The sequence below is a fragment of the Microtus oregoni genome, unplaced genomic scaffold (assembly GCF_018167655.1).
Source record: "Microtus oregoni isolate MIOR12 unplaced genomic scaffold, Mior012 000009F_ref0000495, whole genome shotgun sequence".
In the NCBI taxonomy this organism is placed as follows: Eukaryota; Metazoa; Chordata; class Mammalia; order Rodentia; family Cricetidae; genus Microtus; species Microtus oregoni.
The window spans coordinates 49,578,106-49,597,068 of NW_024543068.1; the positions used below are offsets into that span (position 1 = coordinate 49,578,106).

General features: G+C 40.8%; 1 protein-coding gene across 3 annotated transcripts in view; it reads right to left on the bottom strand.

Annotated features, from left to right (window-relative positions):
• Dock4 (dedicator of cytokinesis 4) overlaps nt 1-18,963 on the bottom strand; it is a 389,986-nt gene that overhangs the window by 200,018 nt on the left and 171,005 nt on the right. For all 3 annotated transcript variants that reach the window (XM_041658121.1, XM_041658122.1, XM_041658120.1), the window contains exons 2-6: nt 15,595-15,678; nt 13,276-13,316; nt 11,047-11,102; nt 7,834-7,930; nt 2,642-2,790 (exon numbers count right to left, since the gene is read on the bottom strand). In XM_041658121.1, the coding sequence (XP_041514055.1) occupies nt 2,642-2,790; nt 7,834-7,930; nt 11,047-11,102; nt 13,276-13,316; nt 15,595-15,678 (427 nt within the window). The remainder of the gene's footprint in view (nt 1-2,641; nt 2,791-7,833; nt 7,931-11,046; nt 11,103-13,275; nt 13,317-15,594; nt 15,679-18,963) is intronic.

Sequence of the window (18,963 nt, forward strand, 5' to 3'; positions counted from 1 at the left end):
TACAGAAATCTGTACCCCCACTTTAATTCTGTCTGGGGATTTCAAGAGAGAACTACCTTTTTCTGATTTTGTTAGGGAACAAGGAGGACCTCGCCTACTTCATCTAAGCAACCCTTATCCAGAGAACTCCTCTTCGCTGCTCTTCTGCAGTCCAGGATGCAACGTGACACTGAGCACATTCTTAACTCATGTTTGGTAAGAGATTTATGTGCTGACAGATCATTTCGCAGGACAATATGACCTAGTTTAATAGGCAAAGAAATTATCTTAATTTGCTTTCCTCTTAGCATTCTTTAATAAGGGAATGAATTTATCCTTAAAGGACTATGGCAAATGTATAACCCTAATGTTGAACATTCATAAATAAATCATCAATAAAATTTAAAGAACATAGAAGAAGAGAATGAGAAAATTCATGGGTTTAAGGATGATTTAAATTATACTTTTCATTGTCAAGCATTATTTTTAACTAACGTATCATAAATTAGCAATAGAACTGGCCAAAGCACAAGCTAAAACTCATATAAGTCAAAAACCTAGTCTTAATACAATCCTAATTCAAAATAAAAGCCTAGCCTCAATATAATCCTAATTCAAAATAAAATCCTAGCCTTAATACAATCCTAATTCAATTTTTTTCTCCGCTTCCCCATTCTTCAGTTTCCCTTCATTAAACTGAAAAGGGCTGGTTGGTTGGTTTCTTTGCCTCTTCCACATTTTCCCGTGATTTTTCATAATCTAATTCCATCCAACATCCTTATTAACAAACTAGTCCTCATTTAAATAAAGACTGGCATAGTGACCAATAACCAAGTAAAATATCAAAGGATTTTTAAAGTAAGACTAAGGACTAAGTGGGCATGGTGGCATACACCTTTCCCAGCACTTGGGAGGCAGAGGGAGAACAATCTCTGTTTGAGGCCAACCTTGTCTACAAATTGAGTTCCAGAACAACTTAGGATGCATAGAGAAACCTTCTCTTGAATAAACAAGGAGGAGGAGGAAGAGAAAGAGGAGAGGGAGAAGGAGGAGAAGCAGCAAAAGCAGTAGCAGCAGCAACAGCACAAGAACAACCAAACAAAAGAGAGCAAGGATCCCATGAGGCCAGGCCCAAAGGAGAAACTCAGCATCAAGGCTGCAACTCCAGCCCAGCAAGAGGCAGAGCGAGTTCTCTGTCCAATCCATCCTCTGGAAATACAAAGGCTTTTGTCCTCTAGTTCAGTTCTTCCACACAACAGAGAAGCTTTCAGAAATTTGCTTCCAGTTTTTAAAACTGATCTGGGCAGGAGTGATGGCCCAGAGAGCAAGTGTACTTGCCACCAATCCTGAGGCCCTGAGTTCAATCTCCAGGACCTACATGGTGGAAGCAGAGAACCAGCTCCCGCAAGCTGTCCTCCGGTCATCACGTGCATACACACACCACACAAATAAACAAACAAAAAAAGGGGGAAAAAGTAAAAATATATATATATATAGTCCCTAGTCCCTCTTCCTGCCTTCTTGCTTTTATTTCCCATAGGAATGAATCCTCTAGGCATATTTAAATTGAATATTTTATTGTCTGTAGAAAGCTGATAGATATGTCATATCATATTCAATAAGATATGACAAGCGCGGTGGGCAAGAGGGAGGGTTAAAATCTGGTCGTGGGCCTGTGTATTCCCTGAACAGTTGGGCCGAAATCAAATGTGGCTTCTGAGAAAGCCGTTTCCTATATCTAGGGGAGGCAACTTTCTACTTCCAGGTGGGCTTTTCCAGATTCAGAAGGAGGTAAATTACTCGTGGCTTCCTTCTCGGTGGTTTCCCTTTATATGTCCCATGTTCACTCCCATTCTCCACACCCTCTCGACACCCCAGAATGAGATCACTAAATGCCAAAGAGCACAGAGGAGCTTGGAACATTCGAGAAGGTAAGGGTGTGGCCTGGCAGGGTATTAAGAAATGAGATCATTGCCTCAGTCTTTGGTTTTGTGCACACTAGGTTCATAGACAAAGTTGGCGTATCCTATCTTGTCACTCCTATGTTAATATTCCTAGAGAGTAGAGTATCAGCTTGGATCAGAGCTTCTAGTAATTAGATTTACTACTTAAGTGCTTAGCTGTTACTTTAAATAAGTCCCTCACATTTTTATTTAAAACTAAATCTCAGTCAATGACAGCCTTTACCTGAGCTTTCCTAAGCAGTTCTTCAGAGCGGCTATCTGCCTGCACAGGACTGAGCACAGCTGTGCATGCATCATAAGGCATTTAGCAGAGGCTGGGAAGATCTGTGATTCCCTCTGCACCACACTGCCCATCCACACCATGATACAGAAGAGGCACACAATAAAAGAAAACTCACCTACCAAAGCTAAACACTAACAGGTGAAAAGACACATTTTAGTCAGAAACTGCATCTCCATGAATATTACATTTCTTGTGGCCAACTGTCCACTGTCACACTATCAGACATTAGAAAGCAAAATATTTAAGCGCTCGTATGAGACCCATGAGATGTGGCTTCTGGCTCCATCATTGACGGTCCACAAGAAGCCTGAAATGAGGAGCATGAGGAAACCTGGGTGTGATTGCTCCTAGTAGCACCTGCATGCCCTGCTCTAACTCACTCTCAGCACTCATCAGTGCAACCATCAGTACTCACTCATTCCCCCAGTCCAGTCGGGCAGTGATGTGGCGCTTCACGTCCTTCATCCTGTCGTGGGTAAGATGGCCAACGAGCACCTGCCGCCGCAGGTCTAGGATTTCGTTCATGATGTGCCAGAGGCGGTGGAAGAGATCACCTTCGTTTCTCTAGGGAATATGTAAACATGGAGACTTGGCAGTCAGTCCTCTGGCTGGAATGGAAGGTAACCAAAGGGGGTAGGCGACCACGGGCTTGCCATGGTATAGACAGAGTCTCCACCAATAAATCTTTCCCACTTCCTGTGCTTGGAGTGACGTGCACCTCTATGTATTTTCACGCAAGTCTAGAAATGCGGCTCTCCTGTCCAAGCCAAATGTGACCTCTCAGCTCCCTAACGCAGATGCTGTGTTCCTTCCCTAGGCTTGGCTTAGCCTCTGCCTGAGAGCATAGCCTAGTTTTCCTCTCCTGGAGTTTCTTGCTTATCTCTACACAATCTCTACTATGCTTTAAGGAGTGGCCCCTGTCAAGCAGTTTGAGTCTTGGCTACATGCATCTAAAACCAACAACATGGAAAACACTGTCACCCACTTATTTCTTGAAGGTTGGTACGAATTCTTCATCAATCAAGTCATGAATTTGGACACACAAGGAGGTTTCAGACTTAAACACTGATCAGTGTTCACTGCCATTATCTGGTCAAAACTCAGACTCATAGGAAATGGGGCTTTCTTATATACTTCAAACGATCACATAGCCTCAGCATAATCCCTGTCAAAGTCACCAATCACCATGGTTTGGTGGAAGAAAGATGGGTGAAACCTTGATGATGCGCCCAGCCATCACTAAGACTGGACAGTACTGTTTCCCAGGAAGACATGGGTTTTCTGGTTTTGTGATCACATATGTGACAGGGCACACAGTGAAGAACTGTCTTAGGAGACGGAGGATTGTCGCCTGCCTTCCACCTGCATCGTCCTAGAGGAAAACTAGCATTTCATTAACAAGCTCTCTGAATTTTCTCCTCTGTAAAGAGCACCACAGCATCCATGATGGGGAGTTACCGTGAAGTCAGAGGAGCTCGCAGACAAGTGTGAAGGAAAACACACACCCCAGAGTGAGCAGCATCTTCCTAGTGCTATTATGGTTCAACATGGCTCACAATAAGCCCGACAAAAGCAGTGTCTTTACCAACACTGAAAAACTAGACATCTTACCACAGAGACAAGGGGTATCTACCCCACGTCTTTCTCAGTCATAGATATGCTTCTACTTTCTACAAATATCATTCATAGTCGACACCAGTGATTCTCAACCTTCGTAATGCGATGACCCTTTTAAATATACTTCCTTATGCTCTACTGACCACCCCCAACCATAAAGTTATTTCATTGCTACTTCATAACTGTAAGGTTGCTACTGTTATGAATCATAAGGTAAATACTTGATATGCAGGATATCTGATATGCAACCCTAGGCTGTCAGATCGAGAACCACGGGTGTACATAAACAGTGATATGAATTTATAGGCTATTATCCTCCAGACATTCTCTAGAGCTATGAGACACAAAAATTATCATGTTCTATGTCATAGGTAAAAATACATATATATGTTAAGTATGTATATATATATATATAAATTAAAATGCAGCGATGCACTTTTTGCTGTTAGTACTTGATGTTTTGAGGCGCCATTGGGTGCTGTGCAGGTCTGACAGAGATGCTAGGAGGACAGGAAGCTTTCTCCAGGAACCAGGTCCGGATCCTCCAAGCCATAAATAACCTCCTTCTCCTCTCAACTTCTAACTCACTCTATCGAGCCTGTTTTCCATTACTGTGTTCTATTACTGCCTGCTCCTTTCTCATGTTCTACACTCTCTTACAAGCCATTACAAGGGCTCTGCAATACAATATTCTTGTAATTAACTGCTCAGTGACTGTCCCCATCCACGGCAGCTGTGCCTGAGCTCCCAGGGGTGGAGAGGAAGGAGCAAGCAGTGATTTATGGGCGTTATTTCTTGCACACCTCTGGAAGCAGTTCCTGTTTAAGTCCTGCAATTGAAGAAGCAGAAGACCAAGGGACATTTGAAGATACCTGTGGTACGAAGGAAAAAAAAATCCACCGAATGAAAATAAATTGCATAAGAGTGCTATAAAAAGTCAGGACTCGTGCAGCAAAGGAGAGATGGCACCCTCACCATCACAGGGGAAAAGGCACACGCCTGCTCATGTTCAGGAGTGTGAACTTGATCTTATACATCATATCTTCTGACAAGGGGATGCTGATGCAAGAAGGAAGCAATATCTTTTCATAAAAATGAAAACTAGCTGGCTGGTCAGCTCCCTCTCAGGGAGAAACTCTAAAAATGGAAGGGATAATCCCACCATGCAATGGGCCTACCCATCAAATGTGCTTTGCTAACTTTAAGAAAAAGAGCTGGGCATAGTGGTCCATACCTTTAGCTGGGCATAGTGGTCCATACCTTTAATACTGGCTGCAGGAGGGCAAAGCAGGAAGAATACCACTGGGATTATCAGACAAACTTATCACACAAGACGAAAACGATGAAAAACATAGAGGATCTGCTCACAAAATTGTATTTTGCAAAAAACTGAATTTGAAAAGAAAGGAGAGCTAAGAAGCATTCTAAGAAATATTTTTTTTTAGTAGTAAAGGAAAAGAGTATATTCCAATACTAAACAACTGGATTGAAACAGTGCCTAGAAATCCCCACAGTGCGTTTGGACATGCATCCAGAATGAACTGTGGTTTCCTATTTTAGAGGTGGCTGATTTCACTAGGTTTCAAATGAGAACAGAACAGGTTTCATTGGTGGGAGACCTAGATTTTGACTCCGGTGGTACTGCTTAGTGTTGGACTTGGGATAAATCATCTTTGCTAAGATTCAAGAATAAAAAGCACCTGGAGGAGCCCCAGGGAGGAAGGGGAGGAAAGCATAGCTCGGGGGCTGCGCCAAGACAGCTGCATGCTTCCTCGACACTTTTCCTGCTTATGCTGCTGGATTTATTAAACATATTTTAAAGGTTATTATTTAAGCCCTTAACAACACCATTTAAAAGAACAAACTAGAATTTCTTGAGCAGTTACCATTCTCTTATAGGCTAAACGTCTACATACACTGTTGGGAGATCCTGCTGGTCCTAGGCTGCAGTCTACCAGAGCCTGGAAGCTTTCCCTAAGCTTGGCAACAGGGAAGACTCCCTCCCCCACAGCGAGACTTCTTGCTTTCCACCTGCCCTTATCTGGGGACTGTGTTTGGGCCCAGAGGGCTGACTTTATCTGAAAGCTGTTTCTAAGCCTGGATGCCTGATTTATCTCGAGCATGACCCTTGGCACAGTATCCTTCTAGAAGCCTTTCCCCTGCTGTATAGATATGGTAACTAAGACTTGTACTAGGAATTTTGCTATAGGACCCTGCTGCCACATGCGAAGCTTTATGATAGGACTGTGTCACTTAATGCAAATTAGGGTTTGTCCCCAGGCTCCCCAGTCCTGTATATTTCCTATACTCTGGAATAAAGCTGAGCTGATGCACTGAAGTCACCTCCACTGTGCCCAGAGCCATCTGAGCCCTGTTCCCTGTTTCTGCCTCCTCTGTCCTCACAGATCAGGCTAGCCAACCATATCAAAGAAGAAGCAGAAACACAATACATTACCTCGTATACTATTTGCAATCTACAAAACTTATCGCTTTCCCCAGACATCTTTCAGGGAAAAGGTGAGATGCTACCTGGGTGTAGCAGTGCACTCCTTTAACCATAGCACTTGGGAGGCAGAGACAGGCAGTCTCTGAGTTTGAGGCCAGGCAGGTCTATAAAGTGAGTTTCAGGGCAGCCAAGGCTACACACAGAAACCATGTCTTGTGGGGAAAAAAAAAAAAGCAAAAAGAAATGTATGTTGAACCAAAGCATTTATGCAACCATAGAAAGAGAAACCAGAAAGCCCAACATGATTGCATCATCCTGGTTCCAAAAGTCAATCTACATTTGGGCTGAATTCCATATTTGCTCCTCAAACAACTGCCTATTAGCCCAGTATTACACAGTGTTAGCTAATCAATCTCTTTCCTGTTACTCGGAACAGTAGCCAAAAATATTACTTGTAGATTTCACTACGTGCAGCTCTTCAAAGCAACCAAATCTATCCCCAGAATAGATGCCCCAGAGAGGTTATGACCTCAAAAGCATGTAGAAATAACTGAACAAGACAAAATCAACTTTGGTCCTCATTAACAGTAATAGCAAAGAAAACAAGTGATACCCTTGCTCAAGTACAAAAGGACACAGATATGTGTGTGCACGTGCTCTCTCTCTCTCTCTCTCTCTCTCTCTCTCTCTCTCTCTCTCTCTCACACACACACACAAACATGCACACACCACACAGACAGAGAGAGAGACAGAGATATTATGAATATAGTATGTTGAGTATTTTAAAGATATACTAGATCAAATACTTTACAAAGTTACTTTCAATGCAATAATACTTGGGGTTTATGATCTTTCTAATTAAAATGAAAAAAAAAATCTAGCAGCCACATGTGCATTTCCCTGGCTCTGTCTCAGCACAGAGCCCCAGAGGTGTACAGACTGTTGGCCACACATTCAGCAACTCATCTAAGACCTAAACTATCCTGTGGATTTTCCTAATGAGTTCTAAAGCCACCCGCTCCAGCAGGATAGGGCCATCTGAACAATGTTATAACAAGTAAATTAATACATAGACATAACTATAACCCATTTTTTAATAAAATTGACTTTCCTTCCTTAGAATATTTAGAATACTTTCTGACCCTAGCTAAATTTTCATTTACAATATACTCAAATCATTCATAGAAGTAAGACTCGCTGAAGGACACAACCACTAAAGCTGCATTGAGAATGGCTTCATTTTGAAATTAAAAATATCCAGGAAATCTAAAACTAGGCCCACATAAACACTCATTTGGTTAGATGTTAGAAAACCTATCTTTTATGTTCTTGTGGTGTTGAAAGACAATGCATACAACCAGTGCTCCCTGGGGACAACAGGATTATAATACAAAATACGACTAAGCAAGATGTACACCCTGACTTCCCAAGAAGAGCCAGTGACCTCCAGTGAGCTCTCAAATATGTGTTGACGGGTACTCATGGTCACATATTTCTGAAGACAATTCTCAAACTAAAAATGACACCCTGAAAAAGTTACTTACCACATAGAGCTGTTTCCACATAGTTCCCCAGTCTCTTAATGTGGACGTCATCTCTGTGATAACCGAGTCTTCAGTGGGAATAACCATTTCAAATTGTCTGTGAAGTTGAAGATGACAAAATATATATATATATATATATATATATATATATATATATATATATATATATGCCAGAGAGAACATTTCCTCTTTAATACTCAAGAAGATCAACCAGGAAAGAAAGCCCTTTGAGGTACAGCAGCAACCAGGATGTGACTAGGAGCTTCTATGAGGAAGGCTAGACGTGAGGGTAGTACAATGGCCAAGGGCCCAGCCACTTGATCTAGGTGAAGACTGATGGGGAGAAAGAACATTAGCATTCTACTTCTGAGACAGCCTGGCCAGTAAACAACTCTTTTAATCTCTCTATAATCTCTCAATTGCTTTCACCTGCCACAAGATCAGCAGACGACACCAACTATGAGGCGACCTCTGGCACCCAAGTGCTGTGACCAGACTACTCAACAGGACTGAAAGAAACACTACTCAGCCACCAGGATGCACGGCGTGTGAACTTGTAGCTAACCCATAACTAGAGCATTCCCTAAGCATCCATTTGAGCTCACTAACCCCTTAATCATATTATTTGGAAAAGGCCAATGAAAAAAATGTGCTTGATTAATACTGTTACGATACAGCACAGCCGAGGCTTAATATGTCATAGACATTAGCATGTTCATTGCAGAAGGTTCCTCTCTGTGTTTAATATAATGGACTCTTCATTTCTTCTTTTACAGCCAGAAATAAGTATTAGTCAGGTATGTATGGCTGTCCTGAAAGGAAGCATCATGAGGAGATAAATGGGAGGAACTTCAGATGGCCCTTGGGTCATGCCTTTAGCACAGAAGAATCTTCTTCATCTCCAGTTTCTTTTGTCAAATCCTTTCTGGGTTTGTGCAGGTTCAGGAGGTTACATGGCCATTATCATTACTGCCTCTCAGAAGAAAGCAATCAGCAATATCAATGGGGACTATTTCCTTTATTTCAGGTTTATTTGTCCGAAGGCCAACATCTCATATGTAAAAGGAAACAGCTTATTAAACTCCAAGGGAGAGTCCCTATTAGCATGAGGCAAACTGCTCAGCAGGTCCTTAGGATGTTCTGTCCAAGTATGTACATCTGTCTTTGGGGAAATCTTCCTAACGTGAATGCAGAAACTAAAATCTTGCCTTGATTCTTCCCCTCATTGTGTTCCATCTCCTCATTTCTCATTATTGCTAAAAAAAAAAAAAAAAAAGAAAAAGAAAAGAAAAAAGAAAGAAAGAAAGAGAGAGAGAGAGAAAAACTGTCCTGTGAATCTTTCCCTTCTTTCTGGGGCATAAGTGAAGCTGAAAATGTAAAACTGGAACTTAAACTAGAAAGAATGTAAACAGTAACATAAACCTTGTGGAGGATACAGGACGGTTCAAAGAACCTACATATAGCACTTCCCAAAGGTAGAATATTTACTCAGCTTTTGAAGCAGCTGTTGTAATTTAAGCGATGAATATCTGGATTCAGAGATTAGAAAATGATTCTATACAAGCCCAAGAGGGAAGAAGAGATCCCCAGGAATTCTTGCCACTGCATTCAACATTTTAAAAGTAAGGTCTCGGCAAGAATTAAACAATACAGAAGCTGCCTGCCCTAATTCATGAACTATCATTTAATTTCAAGAGCCTCACCATGGACCCTACTTTGCTCTGAAGATCTAGGGATGAACCACGGACATTTCAATATGTGGAAAGCTCACTGGGGTTGTTCAAACAAAATGCAAAACTTTAAACACAAAATACCATGTAGACAGGACAGCTCTTTTGTATTAATTACATAAACCCCTAAATTAGTGCTGAAATAAACTATCTTAGTAACTGCCCTGAAATGTATTTCATTCAGCTATTCTGGGACAAACTTTGCATCGGTTTCATCCCAGTGGTGGCTCCATCATGTTAAAAATATGCTTAAGACAAGTTGGGTGATATTTACATCCTGGAGATCTTTCTCTTGGGAAAAACAAGCAGCCGACATGCTGTGTCCTTGAACATTTTCAGGACAAAGCTTTTCTCCTAGAGTCCTAGAACCATGGTTTGACACCAACTGCAGTAACTCCTTTTTAGAAAAGAGGCCATTCACCCTGAGTTCCCATTGCCCTATAATACCCCTCAGGCCTGGTGAAGGCCTAGAACCTGTAAGTCTTCAACTCAAACAAGCAAATTCAAGGACACCTTTATCCACATTAACAGTTTCTTAGGGCTCATAGCGTCAGGGCAGTTATACTCCAGTACATCAGGAACAACATCAAAGATATAGGGCTAAAGATACAGCTCAACAGTTAAGAGCTCTGGCTGAAACTGAAGGGCCCAGACCCTCACCTAGCAGCCGCCACCACCACTTTGGCAGAAAAGGCCCCCCCAAGATGTAGGCCCCTGATTCAGCACAGGACGTGTGCTGAGGCCCCAACCTTGCTGGGCCTTGCTCTACTAACTGGGAAGAAATTGCCAGGCATCCTCCATGAGGCAGGACCTGATTACGTAGCCCTGGCTGGCCAGGAGCTCACTGTGTGGGCCAGGCTAGCCTATCACTCACAGAGATCCACCTGTCTCTATTTCCTGAGTGCTGGGCTTAAATGTGAACCACCACATACAGTTTTGTTTTTAACTTCTTTGTGTTAGTACTGTGTGTGCATGGTATGTGTGAGGTCATACATGCACTCTTGCATACAGGTGAGGGTCAGGGGACACTTTCATGGAGTTTTCTTTTTCCTTTGTGTGTGATATCAAAGATCAAACTCAGGTTGTCAGGTTTACATAGCAAGCACTCTTACTCACTGTGGTAGGGCCCCTGCCTGGCAAGCGTCCCTAAAAATCAGGAAACCAAGAAAAACCAGTTTCTCTGTTTAAGATTAAACAAGTTTGATGATCTATGGACAATGAGAGACAGCTGTACCCTAGGATGTCCCTGTGGCTGAACATTATTGGTGGACATTGAGAGATGGACATATCCTAAGATGTCCTGTGCCTCAGCACTTAGAACTGGGTTCTTGAATTATCTCTACCTGCTGTTCTAGTATCTCCTCTCAAACAACAAAGAACATGGTTTGATCTTCTGTAGGTCATTTTGCGATACAATTACTAAGCCTTTCAATTCCAAGGCAGCTGTGGGAAACCTTCCACTACTAATACAATGCATTCTTACCCTTTGTTCTTTACACAGGCATTTTTCAAGTGAACATAGCTGGAAGGAAATATACCCTGGAAGAGAAAACATGAAGGTTATGGTCTAGCTGTCTCTTAAAGCCAATTGTTCATAAGCAGTTATATCTGAAACAGTTAACAACCTAGACAATATAAGGAACAGCAAAACACCAGCCCACTCTAGGGGCTAACATGCAATGTGGCACAAGCCGTTATTTCTAGTACCTATTCCAACTTAACACATTTAGAGATTTTTCTAAATATAATGGGGAAAAACATCTCACATTCTTTTTGTTTCATTTACTTATTTTTTGCAACAGAGTCCTGCCGTGTAGCCTTGTCTAACCTGGAATTTATTACATAGACCAGGCTGGCCTTAAACTTGTGGCAATCCTGCAGCTACACTTCCTCAAAGCTGACTTACGCTCTGGGCTACTACTTTGCCCATCTAAACAAGTATGTTCTCAATAAAGCAGAAAAGAAAGGCGTTCAATACTTCTATATAAAAACTGTAGTTTATAAATGAAAAAAAAAATTACCTTTGATGTTGTTGTTATTTGGCAATTGGTTTATGAGACATGGTCTCACACCATAGGCCAGCCAGCAAGGAACTCACAGACCAGGCTGTCCTCAGACTCAGCAATCTTTCTACCTTAGCCCTCATGTGCTGGGGTTACAGACACGTAACATCAGACCAGGCTGAAATTATGTTACAATGAATGACTTTAGCTTACAGCCGAGCTCTGTGAGAGAACACTTGTCTGCTTTACTGGGGGTCATGGGCTTAATTCATGGTATTTCCAAACAAACAAACAAACAAAATTTGGGCTGGTCAGATGGCTTAGTGTTGAGCTCAATTATACACACACAGACACACACATATATACACACACATACATAGTCTACAGTAATAAATAGGAAGAGACTGTTTAAAAACTATTTTTAAAAGATTTATATTTATTCCAATATGACAGAATTAACAAATAAAATAACCCAAAAAAAGAAAAGTCAAAATCAACATTTATGACATGAGACACAAGTTACAGAGAAACCATAATAATCTTTTCAGAAATGTGTACTAGATGAATAATTAAATATCAAGGCTATATTTGCATTGCACTGCATATGCCCAAAAATTAAAAAAAAAAACCTTTAAATGAAGGCTAAAGTATCCAGAAATTAAATTTATATGCTCATTTGTCCCTTAGGCTTTCCTTGGGACTGATCTAAAATAATGAAATGAAGTAATGAAACACAGTTGGATGTTCTTGCAGAAGCTGTGTTTAAGCAGAGACAGGCAAAAACTTTCGACTGTGTTATGAAAATGAGAAATGATACAGTTTGTCATCCTCAGTTTTAAAAAAAGCCAGAATTAAATCAAAACTATGAATGATGTATATGATTGTATTAGATGGGCATTTGCTGCCGTGCCTGACAACCTGAGTTCGATCCCTGGGAGAAACATGGCAAGGAGAGAATGACCTACGAGCCTTGCTGTACAGGCGCGCGCGCGCACACACACACACACACACACACACACACACACACACCCCAGTAAAATAAAAGACAAAAAAAAAAGGGAAGACTATGGGGGCATTTAAAAGCTACTGATGGCTGGAATGGAACAGAGTAGTGATTCCTATTAAAATCCACAAACTTCCCAAATGAAACATAAAATGAAAGTCCCATTACTTTCTCGGGGTTTAATATGAATACGGACAGTGACTCTTAGGGCCTTCCTCGAATGGCAAGAGAGAAGAGCGCTTCCAAGTGCTGCATTCTCAATTCAGCTCCCATCACCCAAGGAGCCCTTATCACGACACTGAAACGAACCTACTCCTCCATACTGGCGCCTTTACAAACAAGACCACAGGAAATTTAAAGACTAAATATCACTATTCAGTATTTCCTTTGTAATATATTTCCTCTGCCTGAATTTTAATTTACCTCTCTGGAAAACTAACACTTCAAAAGGTTTTGCTTCTATCTAACAAGCTTAAGCACTTGCCAGCACAATTTTCGAGGGCTATAGAGAATTATGGCTTCAGTGTCTTACCTTAATATTAATCCCAGTTCAAAGGAATTCCCAAAATTATGAGACTCCGTATTATCAGTTTGGGAGCCTAATTAAGAGTCCAACTCTAATTTCATTTGTACAGCAAAATAATTTAAATCATCGTCTTCAGTAAAAAATAAATCTTATAATACAGTTTTAAATAACCCTTTTTACCTTGATATTTGGGTTTTTTAAGGCAAATCCTCTGTACCAGCCTGTGGAGACATAATTGTTATTACATTTTAATACATAAACCATGATAATACTTAAAGATAAGAAATGAAATGTTCTTTGATGTTGGAATTTTAATCTTCCTATGCATAAGCACAGCGATTCTAGGACTAGGCTAGGTGAGAGATCAATTGACCAGAAGTTTAAGCATTTCACTCATAAACTGATTCGTTAAAATTGTACCAGAAATTTGTATAAATGGAAATAGGGGCTTGAATCAAAAACATTGGGCTTAAATAAAGAAACTCACCATAGTTTACTATTTTGTTAGTTGTTTTCATTTTATTTTTGCAATAGGGTCTACATATCTAAGATGGCCTTGAACTCAGAATCTTTCATCCTTAGCTTTCCAAGTCTGTAACACCAAGCTCAGCCTACTCTTTAATTTGGGGGACATCACCTTAGCTCTGTGAACACCACTTCTCCCCATTTCACTAAGGGCCACACCTTGTCCAAGGGAAGTGCAAGAGTCTACAGAAGACTTAATGTCACTCTAAATTCTGCCTCATGGGAAGCACAGGTTGATTTGGAAGTAACAACGCCTGGCCAGCAGTGATGTAACAGATGTGTGTATACATACGTAAGCCCACCACCTATAAAAGAAGCTCGCCAGCAGTGATGTAACAGATGTATGTATACATACATAAACCCACCACCTATAATAGAAGCTCACCAGCAGTGATGTAACAGATGTGTGTATACATACATAAACCCGCAACTTATAATAGTACCTGGTGAGCAGTGATGTAACATGCGTGTGCATACATACATAAGCCCACCCCCTGCCACAAGATCAGCCTCATGTCCTAATAATTGTTACCCAAGTGAGCTTGTATACTTATATCAATGAGGTATTTGATCAGTGTAATTGGCCACAGTGTTCACTGTGCTTACGTTCGGAATGACCCAGTCTTCTAGTACTATTCCTGGGGGAGGCATCTCTTTTGTCATGTTAAACAAATGTATTTTTTATAAGTGCAGATGCCATTTTTCTTATTTACAGGAAATTATTTGCTACGCAGAAATGTTCTAATGTTTGGACTAGTTGAATATTTCAAGGAAAGGGTTGCCCTGTATATTACATTTGTTTGGTTCCCCACAGGGAATCATGTCTAACGTCTTAGTAGCAGTTCAAGACAGGAATCTTGATCTTGAAGTAGGAATGTCTATATCATGGGGTTTATTAATGTCTCTCAAGAACAGCTCCAAGATGCATATCAATTTGTAACAATCATTCTAACAGAATAAAAACCTACTATATTGCATTAAATATACACCCTGTTTCTATGCACCAATTTGGGGAGAATTTTATATTTATATAGCAAGGGGAAACAGAGTGCATTCAGTAATGACACAGGAAACCTTATTATATTTTTAGATTTCTCAATTACAGTGAATAGAATAAATATTCACATATTATCAGCATTTAAAGCCAAAACCCAGCTAAATGTAGCAGTTTCATTTGTCCAAACACAATTTAACGCCTGAAGAGACTTTGTAAGATAGAACAATATTATATAATAAATTCCCAGGGTAAAGAAGCCTTCAAGGAAGGAAATGGGCATTTTCTTTATATGCTCATGACATTCCAAATTCCAGTCATTTTGTTAACAAAAAATGTAGTCAGTTCATCTGAGATCCTTTCAAGGATCCTTTCAAGGGTGGACCTTAGAACAATAATGGAGGTCTAAGGAGAGATTAGGTATTTTTAATGAGTTGCATACATTAATAATACCGCACAGAATGTTTACTAACATTTCAAATTCATTGTATAATTTTATTCTAGATTTGGAGCAGAGAGACCACAAGGCTAGAGTGGAGCTGGCCAGTCCTCTGGGTTTCTTGCTACTCAACTTCAGATGCTCCATCTTTTGAGGCTCAACCTCAGGAGCTCCATCTTTGGAGTTTGTCCTTCATTTTTTTGAGCCCTGAGGTTACAGGAAAACCTTCCAGGCTGAGAGTTAGTCATCAACTCCTACAAACAGAACGTGTTCCAGTGCTTTCTACTTCTCATGTAAGGGCTAAAAAGGGACAATAAATTAGGAAAAAATACAATCAACTTAAAAATAATACTTCATTGCTTTCTCATGATCGCACATTAAATATGTAAGGAACAAGTTTTGTCAAAAAAAAAAAATAGATATCTTGCTCTGACTCCAGGGAAAGGTTCTGGAATGGACAGCCATGTTTTGAAGTGTCATGCCAAGTTGTGGAGAAGAATCTCTTCACATAGCTTCAAGCCATAAGAATGGAACTGCTCACCATCGCACTTCTCCAGAATCTGAACGGTGTCTCCGATTTCCAGTGACAGGCCATATGGGACGGTGCCTCGGAAACTGGCGATAACTGGGAGAGATGACACAGACAATAGAAGACAATCGGTTAGAGCCAGGCACGCTGCTCACGATTGAACACTGCTGCCTAGGAAACGAACGGGGGCCTGCTGTCATTTTACTCATATATTCCAAAAGAAAATCATTAAGCTCATATACTTGGTCAATGTCTTGAAATAAACACTATGACTATACATTGAAAATGTGTGGAATACTCCACAGGTAAAGTATAAAATACTAAGACTATAAAAAAAGCAACATATAAAGGCAATAATTAGTGCTTGTAGGGCCTTGAGGGGCTGTGTGCTTCAAGTCCCACAGGGTCCATTCCTTCCCTCCAGGTGCCTGGCTGTGGTAATTAATAGGCAGACGTTACTAACAAATGAAGAATACTGGTTGTACTCAGCACTGAGACTGGCTGGCCTGGATTTCACACTGTTAGATTCTTTCCCTGAGATGGTCAACGTGAAATGAGAAGGGACTCTGTCTGTTGGCTCACTCTCCTCCCCAGAGCCCTGTCAGGCTCAGGGCATACCAGCAGTCTCTCTTAGAGTAAAATCAAGGGAGACTCAGCAAGACATTGTGAGAGCTAAACCCTCAGCCATAATCCCGGCATTCCTCAGCGCTCTCAACACTTGCAATGGAGTGGGGAGGGGCACCATTAATTATAGATTGATGCTTTGGCTGCTTTAGATCAGTTGGTTTGGGGAACACTGCAGAGTAAGGTAGACTAGGATGGACCACCTAAGGAAGAGGAGCATCTAGATGACTCACCCAGGCTTCTCCAGAAATGACAGAGAGACTGAATGTCAGAGACATGCTGGAAACAACTCAGGACACGCTCAGAAACGTCATCATCTTCCACCCCCCAAAAAAGACCACACACTCTGATGCCAATTTGCAATTTATGTCAGGTTGAAAAGACACTGAAAAGGTGAGAATTTTAATCTTATTTCTAATTTTGTTTCAAGTAATGAGGCTCAGATATAAACCTAACCACCCAACCAAGTTTCTGCTACTTTGGGGAATATCTTTGAAAGCCTTAAGAAACACATGAATCTGTCAAAAAAAAAATATCAAAACATGCCAATAAGTTAATGGGCTTTAAGAGATGTCTCAAGGCCTTTTATGATCTCAAGACAAAATTAACACTAGAAAGCAAAATACAGGACAGGAAACACAACCCAAAGCGCCACAAGATAGATAAAAATAACAACACGGGGCAAACACAGAATATTTTATAACTGTAGACAAACACTAGTCTATGAAGTCATTTTCTAACTCTACCAATAAATACCATATGGTCTCATGCTAATGTTCAAGAAAACATCTGCTTGAAAAGCAAGAGTTCATGCACCTTGAAAGAAGACTTCATATAACCTAGATATATTTTGTGAGCCCGATTGCTGGACATACAGTAGATTAAATCCTATCTAGAGAATGCCTGCATCTAGGGCAGACTTTGTGTGCTTCCTAGGTTATTCATCTTCCTCAGGTACCCCTCCTTGACTGGCGTCCTCCCATTCCACCTTGCACGCACGGCGGCACCAGATACGTCCGTCTCACCATTTATGATCTCCAGCTTTTGGACAACGCACTTGGAAAAGCTCCGTGAATCTGGGGTTGTGTTGGTTTGAGCTCCTATTTGCCTCTCGGCTCAAATAGGCTGAACTTTCTAGCATGTGATCACTGAGGGAATGAATGGAAGCATGACCATTACTGTAATATGTTTTGGTCTGAAACAGCCAAGTTTGTTTCATTGTTTATATTTTAAAAATATCCAAATCTCCAAGAATCAACCTTTGTTGAAATTCATTCTCTCAAAGAAGCTACTTAAACTGGTTTTCTGGGTTCTAACTACATTACCTCACTCCTTATCTACAGGAATGAGTCTCCCCCTTCTCATGAGAGTTCCCTGGAAACTACAAGGTAGTATTAATTTAAGTCTTAGCCTGATTGGCTTTCTCTTTCATTGGAACCACATGGAGTCAATTCCTTCATGACTACGTGAGTGTCTCGCCCATAAATGGAGTATGAACAAACACATGGAACCCATAGAAGGAAGAAGGCATGAAACCACTGAGAGGTTTCTAATGGACTCACACAACTTAAGGGACACCTGCCACAGCAGCTACCAGTAAGTAGTGAAGTATAGACTCACACTACTTAAGGGACACCTGCCACAGCAGCTACCAGTAAGTAGTGAAGTATAGACTCACACTACTTAAGGGACACCAGCCACAGCACCTACCAGTAAGTAGTGAAGTACAGACCACGCTGAAAATAAGCACTTTCCAAGACAGCTCGAAGCATGGCTTTGACTTACGCACCATGAAATGACAAACCACTTCCAATTTCTCAATACAAATGGATGAGGACCAAGCAATGTTTGCATTCAGGCTTCAGGTCATGAAATAGCATGCTGAAAGAACAACCCACAGGCAAAACAAAAAATGACTCGAAGACGTGACTATGCCACCTCTGTCATCCATAGCAATACTCTACTACAAACTAAAGACAACCAGCTTAGTGAAGCAAAGCTCCAAAGGAAACACACATTGACAAAGTCTTTGCTTGCCTTTCCATGGAACACTCCAATCTTGTTTTGGGAACAAACATTCCACTAATCTATGTGGACTTTCTACAAGTGTTCTTGCAAGACACAGGCCCAAAGCTGAAGATTAACTTCGTCACCAGCTATTGCACAGAAGCCAAGCCTTCGTATAAACTATACTCATTGTCTACTTCTCGGCGGCAGTTTTCTCCCCAGTCAGGTTAAGATCCACCAAACATGGTCACACAATGTGTTGGCCCCTTGATTTCACGTCTTTGTTCATCTTCTTCTGAACTGAACAGCTACAGAGCAATTCACAACAAGCTTGCGGAGCTGGAAATTCAGACTCAGGGTGTCTGTTCCAGCACTGAGCATACAGCTGAAACTCACTGTATGGATGGTGCTCATTTTCCCATTTACAATGTTCAAATATTAAAAATCCTAACTCAAGCCTTCCTTTAGAGTAAAATAATGAAATAAATTAATTACTTAGAATAATAAATATGTACATAAACCTCATTTATATTCATGTCCTTAAAATATACATTCAAGGGCCGAAGCACTAAATGCATATCGTCAGTGTCCTGATAAAAATGTCCCAACTACCAGCATAGTGTCACAAACACTGCGTTTCCTTTACATAGTGACATTGGGTAAGTGCAGACTAAATATCTGTAAGAAATATTCTCAAATATAACCACTAAATATTTTCTAAGTCAGCGGCAAAGAAAAGTCAAATGGTGT